General features: G+C 48.6%; 1 protein-coding gene across 1 annotated transcript in view; it reads right to left on the minus strand.

Annotated features, from left to right (window-relative positions):
* Positions 1-16619, minus strand: part of KIZ (kizuna centrosomal protein) — a 40234-nt gene extending 23615 nt beyond the window's left edge. The window contains exons 1-6 of the mRNA XM_057433128.1: positions 16535-16619; positions 15204-15360; positions 11852-11944; positions 7327-7636; positions 4710-4953; positions 470-592 (exon numbers count right to left, since the gene is read on the minus strand). Coding sequence (XP_057289111.1) covers positions 470-592; positions 4710-4953; positions 7327-7636; positions 11852-11944; positions 15204-15360; positions 16535-16584 — 977 coding nt within the window. The 5' untranslated portion in view covers positions 16585-16619. The remainder of the gene's footprint in view (positions 1-469; positions 593-4709; positions 4954-7326; positions 7637-11851; positions 11945-15203; positions 15361-16534) is intronic.
* Positions 16620-18661: the final 2042 nt, after the last annotated feature.

Below are 18661 nucleotides of genomic sequence, written 5' to 3' on the forward strand. Positions count from 1 at the left end.
AGCACGAGTAGCTAAGGGGTGCTCTCATTCTTGGAAATCAGTATTTGCTTCACCAAAGGGGTGTGTGGAGCAAGGCTGCAGAAAGTGCTACGTTTGGGAAAGAACATTTGTTGCAGTAATTTGCCTAAGTGCCTCTAAGTGCCATATTTCAGCTCCCTGGTGACAGTGACGCGGCGGGAGGGGAGGGAGGCTTCTTAGCAATGTTTGTTTGCAGGAGCCTGGGTGCTCTTTGCACCGGCCATTTGTCACAGCAGACCTGGCTCGAGCCTCAACAGGCTCCTGCAACGCTGCTGGGTAACGGCCCCTCACCGCCCCAACGCGGGTACAAGTGTGTGCAGCCCACACCAAACCTACCCCAGGCCTCAGGCTGCACGTACAGCAGCGAGCAGGAACGCAGGGAGGGGGTGAGGTGTGAGGAGGCACTGCCTGCCCCCCGGCCCTGCCTGCTCTGGGGGGAAGCAGCATTAACCTGAGCAGCTCCAGCGTCACCATGTGCTTGCCCTGGTACAGCGCCCGGCGCCGGGTGCTCGTCCTCACCACGTCTTCTATCTGCTCCAGTGCACGGGAGAGGGCTGCCAGCATCCCACGGGAGCTGCGGAGGGACAGCAAACAGGGCTTGAAGTGACCTGTGGTGGACAGGTACTTAAATGCATTCCCATCACACCAGCTGGAAAACACACCCTCATTTTAGCTTTTCAAAGCAAAACAACAGCACAAACCACGCTGCTTCTTGAGCTCTGTAAGGAAGGAGGGAAAAAAAGGCAAGCACATGAGCAAATAAAGCATCCAAAAACCAGCCAGGGCCTGAGACACTGCATTGAAATCACCCCCGCGCCGAGTGGCTTAATTCCTTCACCACCATTGCAACAAATCTGGTGACCACCTACAGGTATGGGGACATAGCTGGGACCTCAGAGGGGTTCTGATGAAGCTGCACCTCTATAATGATGCAAATGAGGACTTAAGACGTTGAAACAATGGAGGAGGCTAATCCTTGCACAGAGGTGTAAATGGCTATTCAGGTCCAGGCCGGCTGCCCGCTTTGTTGGGGTCTTTCCAGGCCAGGTCTCCACCAGCAATGCCCCAGCTGGGCCTGGCCTCAAGGAAGATTTGCTTTCTTTCTTCCCCACCATGTGGAAGCTGACATGTTTATACAGCTAACCCTGCCGTACAGCCCTCCAGCGACAAGCTCCCTGCACCAAAACTCGGCTCATTTCAGTCTTGGTAAGCTGTACCCAAAGTTGCGTTTCCCTGTGGGGCAACAGCGAACAATGAAGTGGGGGCTGTGGCGCATTTAGCCGAGTTTCCTAGACATTTAATAAGCAAAACAATGCCAGGGAGATCACATATGCAGTTAAACAGCGCTTTTTCTTTCCCCCGCTCTCACAAGCCCTGTGTTTCAGCGGCCGGCTTGTTTCCCATTGTTTTCCTCCCACTGGGTGGTCCTTCCAGGGTGCCACTCGAGAGGGATACAATAATAAAAAGGGAAGGGGAAGGAAGGGACACCAACATAAAGCAAAACAAAATGTATGACAATCTGCAGCAGGCTACGGATCAGAGGTCAGCAAACAAGAGGTCCTTCTCTTTTACAGGTTGCTTCCTGGAAACAGTCTGATTAAGCTGACAGCTTGAATTATGTGTTACATTTTGTAATGCACAATCCATCTGTGCTAAGTCCTCTTCAATGCAGCTGAAGCAGCACAGGCATAAGCTCTGCCTTTTTCCACCCCCTCAGCACAGGCCTTAAAATAGTCATCATCTTTTCCTGCACTAAGTCTCAGAGACCCTCCTTCCCCAGCACCTCCTGCTCCTCGGGTTTAAGCCCTTAAAGAAAGGGCTGGCTGCTGCAAGGAATGGTGAGAGGAGACCGAGCCTTTCCCCTCCAGCTCAAACCAGCAACAAGCAGCCGAGGGCAGGAGCTATGGGGTGGCTTCATGGAGTGGGAGCAGCTCCGGTGCCTCCATGGGGCTGGCTCAAGCCGGGCAAAGCCCCTGCTCACAGCATGCTCCTGGGCTGAAAAGCGGACAGGAAACACAGAGCCCAGGCTGTGGTGGGGGTCCGAGAAGGCAGGGTGAGTCTGAAGTGCACGTGGTCAGCCTCGGGTCAACGCAGCCACCCAGCAGTGCTCTGAAACACTGCAGTGGGTTGGCAAACACCAGTGTTTTTAATAACTAAGGTGGCAGAACTGCAGCACCCTCCTGTGAGCTGCAACCAAGGCCACACCTCAGGCTAAACACCCTCGCACAGCAGCATCACCTTGATCTGGTTAATAGCTCAATGATGCTACCACAACGACTGTTCTTCTAGCTGGAGAAGGCACTTTGAAACTAGGCTGAACTCGCCCAGAGGTGAAATACGACCTGCAAATACTTACTGGGGGGGAACCCCAAAACTTGATAGAAAAAGAAAGAGAATGGTGCCTCTGCAGTGAAGTAGGAAAGGCATTTTCTCCAAAAATGCAACTTGTGACTCCCTGACAGGAACAATGGCTTTGGTTTGCCTCTTGAGTAAGCTGCAGCCTCTAACCACAAGAGCTCTTTCCAGCTCCATCACCTGCACTGATTTCCAACCATACACCAGAAGTGCACGAATGGCCCCAAAAGAACAGGAGAGGGAACTGTGCCTCACGTGAATGCCCCAGCAGCCGCCCTGCTGCAGTGGGAGAGTTCAAGCTACAGGTATTTCACTTCCAGATGGCAAAAGTGCAGAGGTCTGCATAAGTTCAGCATATTTCTTCAGCCAGCAGAGGAATTTAAGATGAAAACCCACAGGGACTGAAGGGTCACAGCAAGACCTGTGAGATGATTCACTTTGTGAAGCTGTGCTGTGATGAATTCAGACCAAGAAAAGTTGCATCCCCATAGTTGGTGTAATTCATGGAATTGAAATCCTGGTACTAACAACCTGGAAACTTCTCCCCAAGGTTTTCAGCTCCTGAAGCATTCTGCAGGCCTCCAGTGCACACACTGGATTTCATGGGCATCAGGAAGATGGATTTGGAAAGCCCACCTGGTGATGAGCATCAGGGGAAGGCTCTTCCCCTCCAGGAGACCTTCCCTACCTGCCACCTCTGAAAGCTTTCCTGTGGTTTCATTTTCAGGTAAAACGCATCACAATCTGTATCCTTCCTGCAGGAGCAGCTCACGGCAGCGATCCCGCTTCCACGGCCTTGAGAAACAGAGGCGTTCAGCTCGGCATAATGCAGAGCAAACCTCCCCGTTCTGGTTTCAGTCGTGCTCTGGAGATAATGCGAGCAGCAAAACCTTTTGTGTAATGTACCTGGGCCTCGAGAGCATTGCACAGTGCTTCCATCGCCCATGGAGCGCGGGAGGGAACAAAAGGTTAACCTGCCACCGCTCCAGCAGCGACTTCCCTGCGAGCTGCTCTGGTTAACAGGTGGTTACAGCAGAGACACTGGATAAAAGCTATTTAGATGTAAATTAGATGATGTTCCCACAGCAAGCAACAGCCTGATGCAAATGGGACATGATAAAGTTACACAAGTGTATATCGATGGCTGCGAGTTTCTGCTCAACCTATTAAAATACAAGCTAATACTGAAATCAGCACCTAAAGACTCCTGACCAGGAGCACAGGAAAAACAGATGCATTCAGCTGCAACCAACCAAAGAGGAAACAAACCAAAGCCTAACTAGCAACAGACTGCACCTCATTCTTCAGGGGTAAAAACACTGCTTGCTTCTGTACATGGTCTCTCCTCCCCCCACAGCCACCACCTAACCACCCTCTACCTAGCTAACCGCTCCAGCTAGGGCTCTTCTGCACATGAACAGTGCTGGCACAAGGCAGGGAGCCCCAGAGGGAGCAGCACCTGCTGGAAGACAGCACAGTCCTGCAGAAAAGGCTTCATTCAACATTTCTGTTGTGACTGGAGGCAGGAAAATGCTGCTGTTGAGGAGGCAGAAGGGTGTTGAGGAGGCAGAGGACAAGGAAACAGAAGTGGGCTGCTGAAGGAGAGCAGGCACAAAGGCAGCAGCAGTCAGAGGTCATGAAACCGTGTGGTCAGGCGGGAGCAGGATGGCCGGGGTGAAGGGATGTGGACATGAAGCACTGCAGCAGGAGCCGGTGGCAAGCAGACTTTCAGAAGAACTAAGACAGGAGACAGAAGCAGGAGGGATGCTCCTGTAGCAACGCAGCAGGACAAGGTGGGCACCCAGGAAGGGACAGCAGCAGTTGGCATGGGGCTGTTTGCACACAGTGAGGGAGCAAAGCCAGCCCTTCCCCGTGACCTGAGCAAGCCCGGTGGACCAGCCCACAGTGGGTACTGCCCCAGCAGGACAAGGATGTGCTTCCCTGCCCTACAAGGGTGCTGCAAAGCCAAAAGCCCAGCTGTGACTGACACTACAGCCAGTACCCTGGTAGTGAAGTTGTTGGCAACAAACCCCCTCCACTTGGCAGGGTAACAGAGGACAAGCCATGTGTCCACACGGCACTTCCCTCATTCCTTCTCTTGTTCTCAACCTATTTCCAAACAGAATGCTCAAGAAATTTAACCAACTGGTAATTTTAGTTCACACAAAATATACTGGATAGTAAACTAAGCACTATTATAGATAAATATTAAGTACTATTATACATATATATATATATATACACACTGAATCAATAGGTAAGAAGTTTGCCCAGGCATCAGCCTCCAGGGCACAGGCTAACAAGTACCAGCAGAGCGAAAACACACAAGGACATACCTGCCTGGTGCTGAGCTGCCCAAGGGCAGCTCCTCCTGCTCCACGTGAGGGTTTGGTGCATGCACTGGGGAGTCTTCTGCAGTGTGGGCATCCCTGCCCTGCTCCCAGTCTGCCACTGGTGAGGCCAATCCCTGCGGCACGCTCGGCATCACCTCCTCGGTGCTGGCAGGACCTGGCAGCACAGTGCTGATGCCCCAGCTCAGCTCCTTAGGAGTCCACCGGTTACCCAGGCCTGGCTTCGGTCCTGTAAAATTAGTAACAATCATAAGTTATTCCCAAAACGTTAGCAGGACCAAGGAACGCATCGTAGCACAGGGAATAAACTAACATCGCTCCACTGCTTGTTCACCTTTTCCACTCCGCACGTGAGAGCGAGCGAGCATCCCTCTGCTCTCCCTGAACTCCGGCTTTCCCTGCCCGAGCCCCGTGTCCTTTCACGCTCCTCTCGCAAGGGGGAGTCCAGGGAGGCTCCAGCCCTTGGAGTCTGCAGCTCCCGGCCGGTGGGGCACAGCTCACACACCGTCAGCGGTGGGGCAGGCACTGCTCACGCACCGTCAGCGGTGGGAAGAGCAGGACTTCACTAAACTGTCCCTGCAGAACCAGGCACAGAGGCACTGGAAAAGCTTTTCTTAGCGGAAAAAGCACACTTGGAGAGGCTGCTGCCACGGACATCCTTAAACCCTGCAGAAGAAACTCATGCCTGGAGGCGTTCAGACTGCACGTTAACGTTAACTGCCTTCTCTAAAAGGGTATGGGACTGAATCAGGCTTTGAAGACAACACACACACACTACTGATCTTTCTATCGAGGGCCAGAAGTTAATGGCTCAGCTATTGCTGTAACCAATTGGAATCCTTACGGGAATTCCCAGTTTTCCATAAATTCACCATGGGTTTGAATTACCCAGCACTCAAACACCTGCTGATGCTACAGCACCCAGCCGTTCTGCCCATCTCCGTCCTGCAGTGCCACTGGAACCGAATCACTCAAGCTTATGCCAAAGAGTGGCTGGTGCCAGGGTGGGCTCTCAGCCTGGTTCCCGAATTTGTGAGGCAAATATGGGCAACAGAATTGTCACTCCTGCGCCTGCTGGGAAAGGAGGATGGAGAGGAACAGGGGCGCTTCTGCAGCTCGGAGAGGGAAGAAAGGGGCCATTTTGTTTCATTAACCTGGAGGAAAACAGGGTTTGCTCCTCCCTACAAGTGCTGGCGCTGTGAGCGGTGCCAGGGAGCAGCAGGAGAGGCTGACGAGCCTGGGATGGCACAGCCAAGCATCTTGATGAGCTCCCACTGCTGCAGAGGGGAAGGCCAAGCTCAGGAGAGCTGGAACAAGCCAGTCCCTCTGCACATTCCAACCGGGAGCGCGTTGGCCTGCGTGCTTTGCAGCGGCAGCCCAAGGGGATTAACGTGCTGTTTGACAAAAAGCCTGCTCTGATTCTGAACCCAACTGCACAGGTTCTCTGAGGGCACAGATACGGCATCCCGCAAATTCAATGGGTATTTCTCTCCCAGACACAATGCTGGCCACCTCAGCCTTCCCCACAGGGAGGAACCGGCAGAGCCCAGGCCTGGCGTAAGCTGGACTGGTCTCCTTCAGCGCCAGCAAGGACAGGCTTCCATTACAACAGGGGAGTGCCAAATGCATCAGATGAAAGAACATGAGAGGCAAATAAATTCATCACAGAAAGAAAAAGGAATGGAAAAAAACAAACCTCAAGAAAGAGGATGCCAGAAAGACCCCAAGAACAGAAGAGCATCTGGTGGGGATGCCAGCTTTCCTCTACAAAGAGGCTCACAGTCATTACTGGAGAGCATCATTAGGGTTGCCACCAGTTTCCATTATAAATAGCTCCATTTTAGCAACTGTTAGGGGGCTTGGAAAAGTAGCTTAAATTGAAAATTGCTACGTTAACTGGCAAGGCAGCAGAGAGTATTCCTGCAAGGTCTTAAAAGAGGAATAAACTGTTACTTAGCAAAAAGCCTTGGTCACTGTGACTTCAAAGACAAGTCCAGCAGCTTACTTCAGAGGAACTGACCAAGCAAGTAAAATGGGAGAACACATTTTGCCGAGACAGGGGAAGAAAAAGGAATGAGCAGTTGGAGCACGGCCTTTGAGGGCAGCACACCTCATCCCAGAGCAAGAGCATCTCAGCTGGGAGCATCACTGCCTTTCGCTGGAAAACCCAGCGCAAAGCACAGAACCACCAGCAAGCAGGAGTGAATCCAGCCACAGATGGGAAAATCAACCTGGAACAGAAGGGACATGCTCTTCCAGTGAAACAGGAGCACATTAAACCTCTTAACATGAGGATCAGACTAAGGACAACCGTGGGCACAGCAGTGAGTAAGTCTTGACTTTTTAATAGCGAAAGTGAGTAGGACCAGCCTCCAGTGAGCCCCTGCCTGTCCAGATGAGCAGCCTGGGAGGAAATGGAGTCAAAAGGAAGAAGAAAACAGAGAGAAAGATTGTCACCGCGCTTCAAGCCCAGCACTGGAGAGGCGAAGGACAAACCAGCAGTCGTGGGCACTGCTGTAGTTGGGTGCTGAGCAGAGGCGGACAGGAACGCATCCTGCTCTACCTGGGATGCTTCCCTGTGGCTGTTCCTCCTCAGGGCTACCTGGTTTGCTATCAGAAGCTGAAGAGATGAGCTCCTCAGAGTCTTCCTCACCGGCAGCCACATCCCCAGGTCTCGCTGCTCTCTCCACTGATGCTTCCCTCTCTAAATCAGTACTTCTGCTCTCCAGACCAAGTCCTTCAAGTGATGGCTCAGGCGCTGAGCAGCTCTCTGTGGGCTGAGGGGGGTTCTGCTGGGTGCCCAAACCCCTGCCAGCGGAGATGCCTGATGTGTGGCGGCTCATAAAGCCTGTAGCTGGGTGATGGAGCCATCTTGGCACGGTTGTCCTGGTGCCGATTCCTGCCCACGGCACCTGAAAAACACAGGCGGGAGATAGCTTAAGGAAACAAACAGGCAGCACACTGCAAATGGACCTTCTAGAGCATGGCACGTTGGTTTCTGAACAGAAACGTGTCACCAAATGCAAGTACTTTCTATAGTGTTATTACTATACAAACACTTGGCACACATTTCTCACACCCTAGTGAGGAAACAACGGCCTGGACCTCAACTGAAGCTCTGTGAGGCAAAACAACCGGCAGCAAAAGCACACTGCACCTCAACCTGACTGTAGGGACTGAAGAACGTGAAGGACTCAGTCTACATGGTAACTTGGTTTTGCAAGCAGGCAAACCTTTAAGATCAGGTTCCTGCAAAGGCTTTTCAGACCCCGACCAAAGCAAGAAGCTGCCCACTGAAGCCATGAGAACGTGTTGAAGTGATGACTCAAGAGGAAGAGCTGTGCTCTGTGTATGACTGAGCAGATGCTGGCAGCCTGGGGTTTAGGTACTGCAGCATCCCAAAGCCAAGACACGACCATTAGGACCCTGCTGCAGTGACCAGGGCACAGCTGCCCCTCTGGAGCCACCCACAGCAGCAGCTCTGAGCAGCCACCTCCTGCTGCTCTTCTCGTGGTCTTCTGTAAAGGCAATGGGATGAGGAAAGGTCCCCAGAGAGTCTGAGGCATACATCTGCCATCGCTGGCTTGTCTCTATATCCAGCTTTGCTCACAGCATGTCGACAAAGCAGATAAAAACAAGGCAAGAATCACTGCATTGTCTTCCTTCTGCTCTTTCCTGTTAAATCACACCAAAGAGGAAGAACAACTACTCAGCTAACACCACGGAGATGAAATCTCCTTTTCCACGAGGCAACTTTGGCACCAAGCAGAAACATTTTGAATGGCCCTTTCCTCCAAGAACTGTTGAACTTGCATAAAAACAGTTCCAACAGTGAAAGCACTCTGCTTCAGATCCCAGTGGTTTAATACTTGCCTCTTTTCCTTTGTAAACCTACTCAATCAGAACAATTTAGAAGGAGTGGCTGCCGCCAGCACTACTACTAAAAGGTCACCACCAGTTTATGCAAAGCCAAAATTAGCTACCGTAATTCCATTGTTCATACTAAGCAGGGCTTACTGTTCAGCCCCAAATCACAGCAGGAGAATTTACAGTCACCTCCACACCTCTCTCCTCTCTTTCATTGCCTGACCTCTTCCTACCATATAAAGTCAGCTGCCAAGCCCAGCTTAAAGGAAACAAAGGCATCTTGTCTAGTCTGTGACCAAGTTTCATTAAAAAAGCTCAAATTCTACATAACAAGCAGCAGAACAAAAAGCCATGAAGTTATTCTAAGGAGTAAAGGTTTGCTACTCAGATTAAGTTCACAGCTTATTCCACCACCGCCGCTCTCGGGTTCCTCCTAATTACTTTTCAGGTGTTGGATTTGCTGCTTTAAAATGACTCTAGTGAGTACTTTATGGATTTAGCAGCTCCTGGATGTAGCGTTCCAAAACAAATGCAATGCAGACAGGTACAAGTGCTTTGCAGAGCCACAGCAGACACATCTCTAACAAGCTCCTCTTTGATTGCAGAGAAAAATCATCTCTTTACCACCTTTGCTTTCTCAAAGCAGAAGTGTGGCAGATGACGCTGGTTCACGTTCTGCTTTTGCCACCCAAAACAACAGTAGGAGTGTGTAGACTTGCCCAGAATAGTCAACAAAACGACTGAACTTCATGTCACTCGAGCCAGGAATTAAACACAGTCTCTGCACAAAGCACACTCAACGATCCTCTCTTTGGTGGTGGAGAACAGGCTCCCTGCTTCTCCCTCCCATCACAAATACAGTCTTATTTATCATCATCAAAGTGGTTTTGAAGAGAACAAAGGTAAGAAGAAAAGTCCTTTCCATTAGGACTTGCACCGCCACCCTCGGGCATCTATCGGAGCTGCTGGTGCCCCACATCCAACAGTGAGGCTCTGTCGAGGTGCACAAGCCCAAAACGTGCACAAGACCTCAAGGAAGTGCTCTGAAGATGAAGACTCCATGGCCCAGAGGTTTCCAAAGCCCACATTACACAGCTCGGCAGCTCAGGAGGACCTCTGCTGCACAGGGCATCTCCTCCAACTTGCAGCCCTGGATTGCTGTCACACTTGGCTTCGGAAGGCCAGTGCTCAAGCCCTCTCCATGGAGAGTCGTGGTTTTCCAGACCAACACTGTTTGGATAGATGAATTCTGAGCATAAAATCTGGGAGTCCTAAAGGCAGCACATCCCATGGCTCATGGAAGGAGCAGATACTCACACTAGTGGTTTCGGGCCACTGGGATACCGACCATCTCTGGAAGGATGCTTCTGTGGCTGCCCTCCTTAGTCTCCAAGGCACATCACTGACCAGGTTATCACACAGTCACTGCCATCCTGACCAGCCTGAAGGCAACCACTGCAGGTAAATTAAAACCAGCTCCAAGCTGTGATGATTTGCATCCTGCGTACACCACCAGTAACTGCGCTGGCAATGACTGACCCATTGCCACAGCACTGAGAACACTTGTGTTCTGGACATCATAAGCAGGTTTTAAGTGGGGGGGAAGGTGGTGGGAAATGGGCACAATTAGTCCAAGAAAAAATGGAGTTAGATCTAAGAGACACAGCCCATAGACAAGGCAGAAGGGTGCACAATTCGGTTGCAGCTACCTCTGTATTTAAGGAGGGCGATCAGAAGGAGAAAGGAGGGGGCAGGGGATGAAAGAGTCCACAATCACATTGTTAATTCAACTAACTAGTGAAATCAAGCAAGTAGCTCAACATAAAGTGACAAATTCGGGTATGCATCAAGTTCTTACACTGCCCCCAACCCACCAACTGTTGTTAAACACCCAAGTTCCATGGCGAGCCTTTGATGTTCCAGTATCTGTGCAAAGTTTTCCATAGGTCAGAAATCACATCTCCTTCACTGACAGCTTTTAATTGAAGAATCCAGCATTCAACAACAAACTCACCTTTTCACACACGTCTGAATTAAACTCGTGATTCAGAGGCTGCTTCTATAGGTCAAGGTTGCTCGGGTTCATTGCTTTGTATATTGCAGTTTAAAGAAGGCTCTAAATTCAAGGTTTTTAACTTTTTAATCTACAGGGAAAACTTCCTATAAACTCAGATTAATGACTGCTAATGCACTGAAGAAAGGAAACCAAAAACCTGCCTCCTACTATAAAAACAAAATAGTGTGGCCTCTGTTTCTTTTCTGATAAGAGTCTTAAATACCAAACATTTAACTGCATAATAACATTTACTGGCAGCCAGGCAGCCTGCTTAGCAGATACATAAAGCAGGTAAAAGGAGAAAAAGTTAATTTCTTGGCTGAATGATTCCATCGGTAGCTATAGGGCAAACTAGAAAGTCTTTTAGTAAAGTAGCAGTTGATTCTTCTATCAATCTGCAGCACACATACTCTTCCAAGGAATGCATTAAATATGAAAATCATATCCCGTTATCATCTGTTCCCAGCTTTCAGCCCAGTAAGCTTTTCTTAATGAATGCTGTAGCCTAAGGGACAAGCATGCTGTTGGCTTTGCTGAATAATGGAGTGATGCTGCCGCTTTTGCTTATTCCAATATCGACTGGCTGAGGGGGTTTCACACATAGTCACAAGTGACTACTCTTGCCAGCATGCTCCAAGTTATTACAAGATGTTTTTAGACATTTCATCTAAAAGAGCTTTACTGCTTTTAGTGAAGAAAACAGCTATGGTCTTGAACTGTATCATTTATATGGAGATAGGAGGAGGGATTAGAAGCCTGCATTACCGCAGATATATAGCGGAATACATTTAAGTATTCCTTGTCAGTCTTTTTGTCTGTTCCTCAGATAGGCAATCTCCTTCTGCTGCTTCTGAGGAAAGGTCAAAACGCACAAAATTAGAAAGACGCCCTGCGAATCGACTGCTGCATTTTTAACCATCATTCATTAAGAACATTCCCTCCTCGGTCAGACCGTTTTCACGCTGTTTGGCACAAAACCCCACACGAAGATGGATACAAGCACTTAGAGCTCCCCCCTCTCTAATTCCAGTTCTCTGGTTGAACTAATTTGCACTTTTTGCCCAGGTTCTTCTGCTTCACCCGGGCGCTAAACAATGCTCCACACTGCACACGCTGCAGCACAACTGCCCAGCACAGCCGTGCCTGCTCCTCGCGCAGCAGCGCATCAGTGTCACAGAACACATTACCCCCTCCTTCCCATTACCTGCTCCATGCAGTCCCATTCCTCATCACCTCCTGCTGCCAAGTCAGCCCCTCCAAGCGCTAACACGCGTTTGATTTCTCTTCTGTACGATGCCTAAATGTGAACAAATGCATTACATAAAATTGAAGGCCAAACCCAAAAACCCCAAAGCACCACAAATCAAAATGTTACTTTGCAAGCTGTGTCTCTAAATGCCGTGCCCCGGCAGCAGTTTTCACTTGGGCTATGTGTAAGAAGCCAGAAACCCCATTTTCCCCTCCTCTTCCTGCTCCCCAGCACAACTGATGCTGCCTGTACACAATCTTCTGCAGGTTTTTAACACACATTTATTCATCCACGTAATTTAGAATCCTACAAAATAGGAATAACTTGTTGACTCCAATTTATTTCATCCCAACAAGCATGTGCAATGCCAGATGATTCCTGCTGTATCCAGACAACGACTCTGCTGCCTCGGGATGAAGGGAACTTTAGAATTTGGTTTTGGTTTACATGCATCAGCTTACAACTCACTGACGGAAAAATACATGGCAGATGTTAGAGAGCAACCCAGCAGGAAAGGCAACTTGCTGTGGTGTTGCACAACCAACCACACACACCGTCCCCACCTCCACTCCACTGTTTAATTGACCAGACGTAACGTGCTCATTGTGGGACTACTGCTTAAAAGCCAAGCACAGGCAGCACCTATAATTAATCCTGTTTGTTAATAATCGTAAACCCCAATAACAAGTTACATCGGCCCTGAATAAAAGCACTTCAGGACCTACTCTGCACCAGGTAATATGCATGAAAATACGGCTTGGAAACAATTAACTTCACCAGCCCTGCTCTCCACTCCAGTGGCGCGTTCAGTGACTCCGCTATTGCCCAGGTAACAGAAACTGCTCAGAAAGCTGTAAACATGAGTTGAGGAAACAGAACCTAACCACATCCTAAAGATGCTCAGAACAAACTCCCATGTAACTGCAGGACTGTCCCTGAAAGCTGACGTGGATTTACTTGTACTCGACACAAGTGACACAAACACGGGGGGAAAAGTGAGTATTTCAGGAACAACAGAAGTTCTGTCAGCTACAGCCACATAATGAAACATGCACAGTCATGAAAGCACTCCTAAAGGGCATTCTCCCTCAAGGAAAAGAGAAAACAGTGATCATGTCCTCCTGTGTACTTCCAGAATGGATTCAACCATTACAGGCTCCATAATTCCCATGCAATCCATGACAAGCGGCTCTTCAGAACCATGACACAGAGGCTACGTAACCTGGGCTTTGTGAACAGCTCAGAACGAGGAGTCTAACCTGGCAAAACTAAAATGGATGGCACAGGAACATCAAAATGGAAGCAGTGAATGGAACCCTGCACCCAGATCAACCCGTGGCACAACCACGGCTCAGCTGGTACATTACAACCTATCACTACTCAAACTGGGGTGTGGTAGGGCTGCTTGGGAAAAAGATCATCCATAAAAGGAGGAGTAAACCTGCATCAGAGCACCCCTGTCCTGCTTGGCTTTGAGGGAAAAGAGAAAAGAAAAGGGGGGAAACCACACAGCCCTCCAGGAACTGCCTCTCATCAACCGGTAACCAAGGAAAAGGGGCTCTGTGAGCATCACCAGATCCACCAGGCATTGCTGGGCTCTAGCTGTGCCAGGCACTTGTTAATGTGGGTGTACAGCCATGGGGTGCCCACCAGGCCACTGGTTTGTCAGCGTGGGAAGGAACTGCTGCCCCCAGAGATCTGCTTCTTTCCTCACTTCCAAAGGCAGGGGATGAGCCAACAACCCTCACTGAAGCCAAGGGCAGCACCTCCCACGTGGCAGCTGGCCCTGCAAACCTACCAGCATTTATGAGGGAGCCTTAGTCAACAGCTAACATCAACCCCAAAAAGTTTGGGGTGGGTTTGTTTGTTTTAGCCACAGTACAAATTGTATGAGGCTTGTTGTCACATTATAGTGATGTGACAAGCAGTTTCTGAGGATTCAAAAGGGACCACATGCTGCACTAACACCCTTAGTTAAAAGCACTGATGATTTTTAGAGAGGAACAAGGCTCACACCTCAGGTTGTACATTTAGCTACTGAAAAAATGGAACTTTTCTAATGTAAGAACTGCACACAAAGGGTTTCTTGCCCTTTACAGTGATGCAGTTAGTGAAAGCCAAACCAGAGCACAGGAAAAAACACACCACATAAAATAAAGCACTTTGTTGCTTCTACATCCCTAGTCAGACTAAGTTCCAATAACACTTCCTGGTGTGCTGTTTCCAGAGCATATTAAGATAAAAACTTCAAAAACTACTATAAAGTAAGGTTTGCTCATTTGATTTCTAACTTCTACATCACTTCACACTTTTTCCCCGTCCGATCCCCCTGGTTTTACACTGCAGCCTAATTCTTTCCTCCTCTTCAACACATCCTTCTACAAGATCACAGTCTACGTTTTACCATTTCGGATCAAGCTGTGCCTGTCCCGGAAGAGAAGAGAGGGAGGAGAACGGCTCACCCTGAGCACACTGCTCCCCTCCCAATTCAAACAGCATCCCAGAGAAACAAACCCAATCCCAGCAGAGCTCTAGAGAGCCACACAAAGTAGGGGCTGTGTCAGTACCACATCACAGGGGCCTAAAATCCCGCAGCCGATTTGTTTCCTTCCCTCCTCTCTTCTGGCAAGTTAGAACAGGGGAATGGCCAAGGGACAGACATAGCCCCTGCTGAACCCTCCTGAAGGTGCTGCTGTTCCTTGCCAGCAGGTGTAAGCACATTTCCCTCCCAAATCTTGCCTCCCAAAAAACTCCAAGTATCAGTGGCATCAGTGATAAGCAGGGCCAGGACTGACTATGGGTACTCAGGGTGTTCACACCAGCTACATTAGAAATATGTCCTGAAACAACTGCCACAACATGTATTTGATATTTGTGAGTAATAAAAGCTTTACTACAGTTAAACTTACAGCTTTATAACAAAGCCTTTATGAAACTATTACAACTCAAGTCTTTTTGTCCTAACCTAGACAACCCTGATTTATTATCGCTAAGGCTCCAAACACGTTTCCACATCTTTCTGATCTCTGTTCTCCCTTGCTTCCAAAGAGGCTCACTTAGAAGACTGCACAGAGCTCTGTGAAGCATTGCTGACGACCTCTGCAGTTACAGCAGGCTCTGCAGCAGCACATATCAGCAGTTTGGGCTCATTTCAATTCCACAACATTACCCCTTTAAGCACTCCAGAACAAACAATGAGGTATCACTAACATCTGCAGCCTCGATGTGTATAATGCTCAGACAAAACCTATTTAGCCACCCTGTAACAGCAGTAAACACTAGCACATTAGGTCTTATAGAAAGTTACTTCCATCTTCTGAGTCATCTCCAAGCTTGAAGCTTTCATTTGAGCCTCAAACTGGTCAAACTCCTCCAGCAGGGTCTGGTTCCGCAGACGAGCTCTTTCCTGGCGCTCCTGTACTTCTTTCAAGTAGTTTTTCAGCTTCATGTATTTTAGTTTCATTCTACAGAGGAAAAATAAACTGTACTTGCGTATGAAAATAACCCAAAGACAGCTATTACAGCCCCTTTTCCCCAGACACACATGAACTAACTCTTCTGTGGGAGCTGCCCCCCATAAAACAACAGACACAATTTTCTCACAACCATCCAAAGCCTCATACAACTGACAGGATGCCTGCTACGTAACTTCAGCTTTGGACAGGGGGCCTGGTGTTCAAACAGGTAAAGTATATTCATTAACTCTTGCAAATTTGTTCTAAATGGACTACGGTTCAGTCACTTATTTCATGAAATCCAAATGAAAGCTGCATTTAGAAGAATGTGCTCTGGAAGCCCAACTGTAACATCAGGGCTAAGTTTACGCAACTGCTTCAAGCTGATCTAAATCCCACCAAAGGGATCTCTCACTCCCAGCTTTTCTTTTCTGTGCCAATGCTATCTGCCATGCGGCCAGGTCAGGCCAGGAGTCATCCAGCTGAAAATCCACCTAAACCAGCTCTCATCCACCCAAAACACACATCCACTTCCAGCCAGACCTACTTCCTTACCTGCTTACAGGGCAGCCACACAAGGGGCCTGGCCAGTACTGCACCTAGCCCTCAGTCCCTCGAGCCAAGATGGAAAGGTTGCCTCAAGAACTTTACAAAACCCATTTGAGGAGAGGAATGGAACAGTGGCTGAGGCACTTTCCAGCCCTCTTTTGTTGCTGTGCGTTTTGGTCTGTGGTTTATATCCCTTTGGTTTATAGTTTAGGATTTGGTGGGGTTTGGTACAGACTGTATATACAATTTACATTAACAGATAATGCAGAAAATCCAAGGAGCAGGAGCAGACCCTAGAATATCTGCTAGGATTTCCTGAGGCTTTCAGACCATAGGATCCCAGGACTCTGTAGCACAAACTATGCTACAGTGATTCTATAGAAGTTGCACAAAACCAATTTCTTGTTGGTTACTACCAACATAATAATATTTTAGCATTAACAGAATAAGGCAGTTCTGTTATTGCTGAAGTTATCTCATTAATAACTTAGAGACAAGAACCTTACATTATACTTAACATATGAATTTAAGCTGGTTATAAAACAACCCTTCAAGATTACATTCTGAAGGCATTCCACAATACCCAAGTTTTTCTAAGTAAAATAACCTATAAGAAGCTTTTGAATAGGCTTACAGGCATGCATCCGACCTCCTGTATTCTATCAGGTTTCTTTGTAATTCCATTCTTTTGGCTTCACTGGAAGAAAACAAACAACATACAGTAAGAGAAAACTGTTTCACAACTTACATTTGACAAAAGCAGGAAACAAAGCATTGTACAGAGCACAACACCTCCCAGAACACGGCACGGGAAGGCATCAGCATGTTAAAATAGGGTTCTGAGAAGTCCCAACTCTTTCCCAGCTTACAGACCCAATGTGCTACCCAAGTGCTCTATCTAACAGTTTGCACTTAAAATCAAGCACCCGTTTCATATCTGTGCATTAAAGCCAAGTACATCTACTAGCACAACCTGCCAGAACCCACAGGAGGGGAACAGGCAGAAGTAACCACCCCAGGTATCTACGGTTGAGAAAATGCCATGTGCCATCTGTATCTGCCCAAAGCAACACAAGGCCCGTGGGGATGATCAGGCTGCTGGAGGACAAACTCCATAGGCTTCCATAGCCAATCTATTCCAAAGAGCATCTATTGTGAGGAGGAGGAGTAAAGCTGAGACTAGTCAGTAATTACAAACTGCACCTGAAGATGAGCAACTATGCCATGAGTGGTTTATGGGTTTTACTTTAATGTGGTTTAAATTTCATGTTTCTACATTAAAACAATCAATTGCTAAGACAGAAGCTTCCAGAAGATTCACATCACAAACCCTGCAGCAACCAAAGCAGTGCCCCAAGCTGCTAATTGAAACATAAGATCAAATTCTTATTAGCCTAAGGACCTGCACACTGAGGCACACACAGCTACCTCCTCCTGGCTGCCCGGCACAGAGGGAAGCAGGAGAAGAGACCCTTTCTGCTGCTTCCCCCGAGATCAAGGCATCCATTTTAGCCATCTGATCCTGCCACTGGCTGAAACAAGATTAGGGTTTCGTGTCATGTATGCAATTTAAAAGCCACGCTTCATCTGGGATCTCATCCTTTCAATTTCCTTTTACATGACAGACAGCCAAGTAAAAGCAGATTTCAAGATCTTGTTTTTACACTTCTAGAAGTAATTTTCCTGACTCTGAAGAACACCGATATCCTGATGGGTACAAAAGCCCATGGACATGAACAGCCATTGGCTCCAGTCCTGTTTCTCATTCTCCGATACCGGGGTAGCACATCCCATCCTTCAGCTCCTGAAAGTTTCCTTTCTGCCAGCGTGGGCTTTCAGCATCCCATTCACTAGGCTGTTACAGCTATTTAGACAGCGCATGAACATACAAGCAAGGTCTCCTCAAGGCAAAGCAATACAAAACCAGCACCAGATAAAAGCCTCTCAGCATCACCGGTACGGATGCCTGGGATGGTGAGTGCACAGCTCGTGCTGTTCTGCAGCACAGCTCTGCCCCAGCACTGCAGCAGAGCAACCAAGACTTGGCTTGTGGATTTGCCTGCCCAGGTCCTGGCAAGGTTCTGTGTGTCAGGGACTGAAGAGAAGCCTGAAGCAGAACAGGGATTGCTCCAGTCACTCTGCTGCACCGCCTCCTTTTTTACATGAGGAATCCCCAAAGCTCCCTGCCCCACTATGTCAGCTCTTCACACACTTGCACTAAAACCCCACAAACAGTTGCTCATCAACCTTTTTCCTCAGATGAGCACAAATAACATACCTCCAAAGGTTTTAAGGATCCAGGTGGCTCGTTTTCAAACAGCCCCGAATCTCCAGTCTACAGAGAAAGAGCATTAGGTTGGGATTTGGGAGCAAAATTCACCTCCCTGCTCAGCCACAAGCTCTCTCTAATCTCTGGCATTCCACCAGGCATCCATCTGCAGCAATATTTGATCCCTCACCTCCCATTTACACCAGCAGAGTGAAGATGCCTCGGTATTTTCCAAGACACCAGGCCTTCGTCTCTTTGTGCTTCAGCCCTGCATCCATAATGCAGGAATAACGGTACTCCTGTCATGACACCCTGTTGAGATAAGTGCACAGAAAATTGTGCAGCACTTGGGCACAATGCAATCCTCCCACAGCAGTAAGAAACACTCTCTTCATGGTTGTTTTTCTCCACCAATCTGACATTAAATCAACTGTTGAGCACCGAGCTGCATCCACCAGAGCCTGCTCAAGACACTGGGCCCCTGGGTTAGAA

The sequence above is a fragment of the Pezoporus wallicus genome, unplaced genomic scaffold, assembly GCF_028554395.1.
Source record: "Pezoporus wallicus isolate ANWC-B61680 ecotype Strahan unplaced genomic scaffold, APGP_CSIRO_Pwel_v1 contig_5416, whole genome shotgun sequence".
In the NCBI taxonomy this organism is placed as follows: Eukaryota; Metazoa; Chordata; class Aves; order Psittaciformes; family Psittacidae; genus Pezoporus; species Pezoporus wallicus.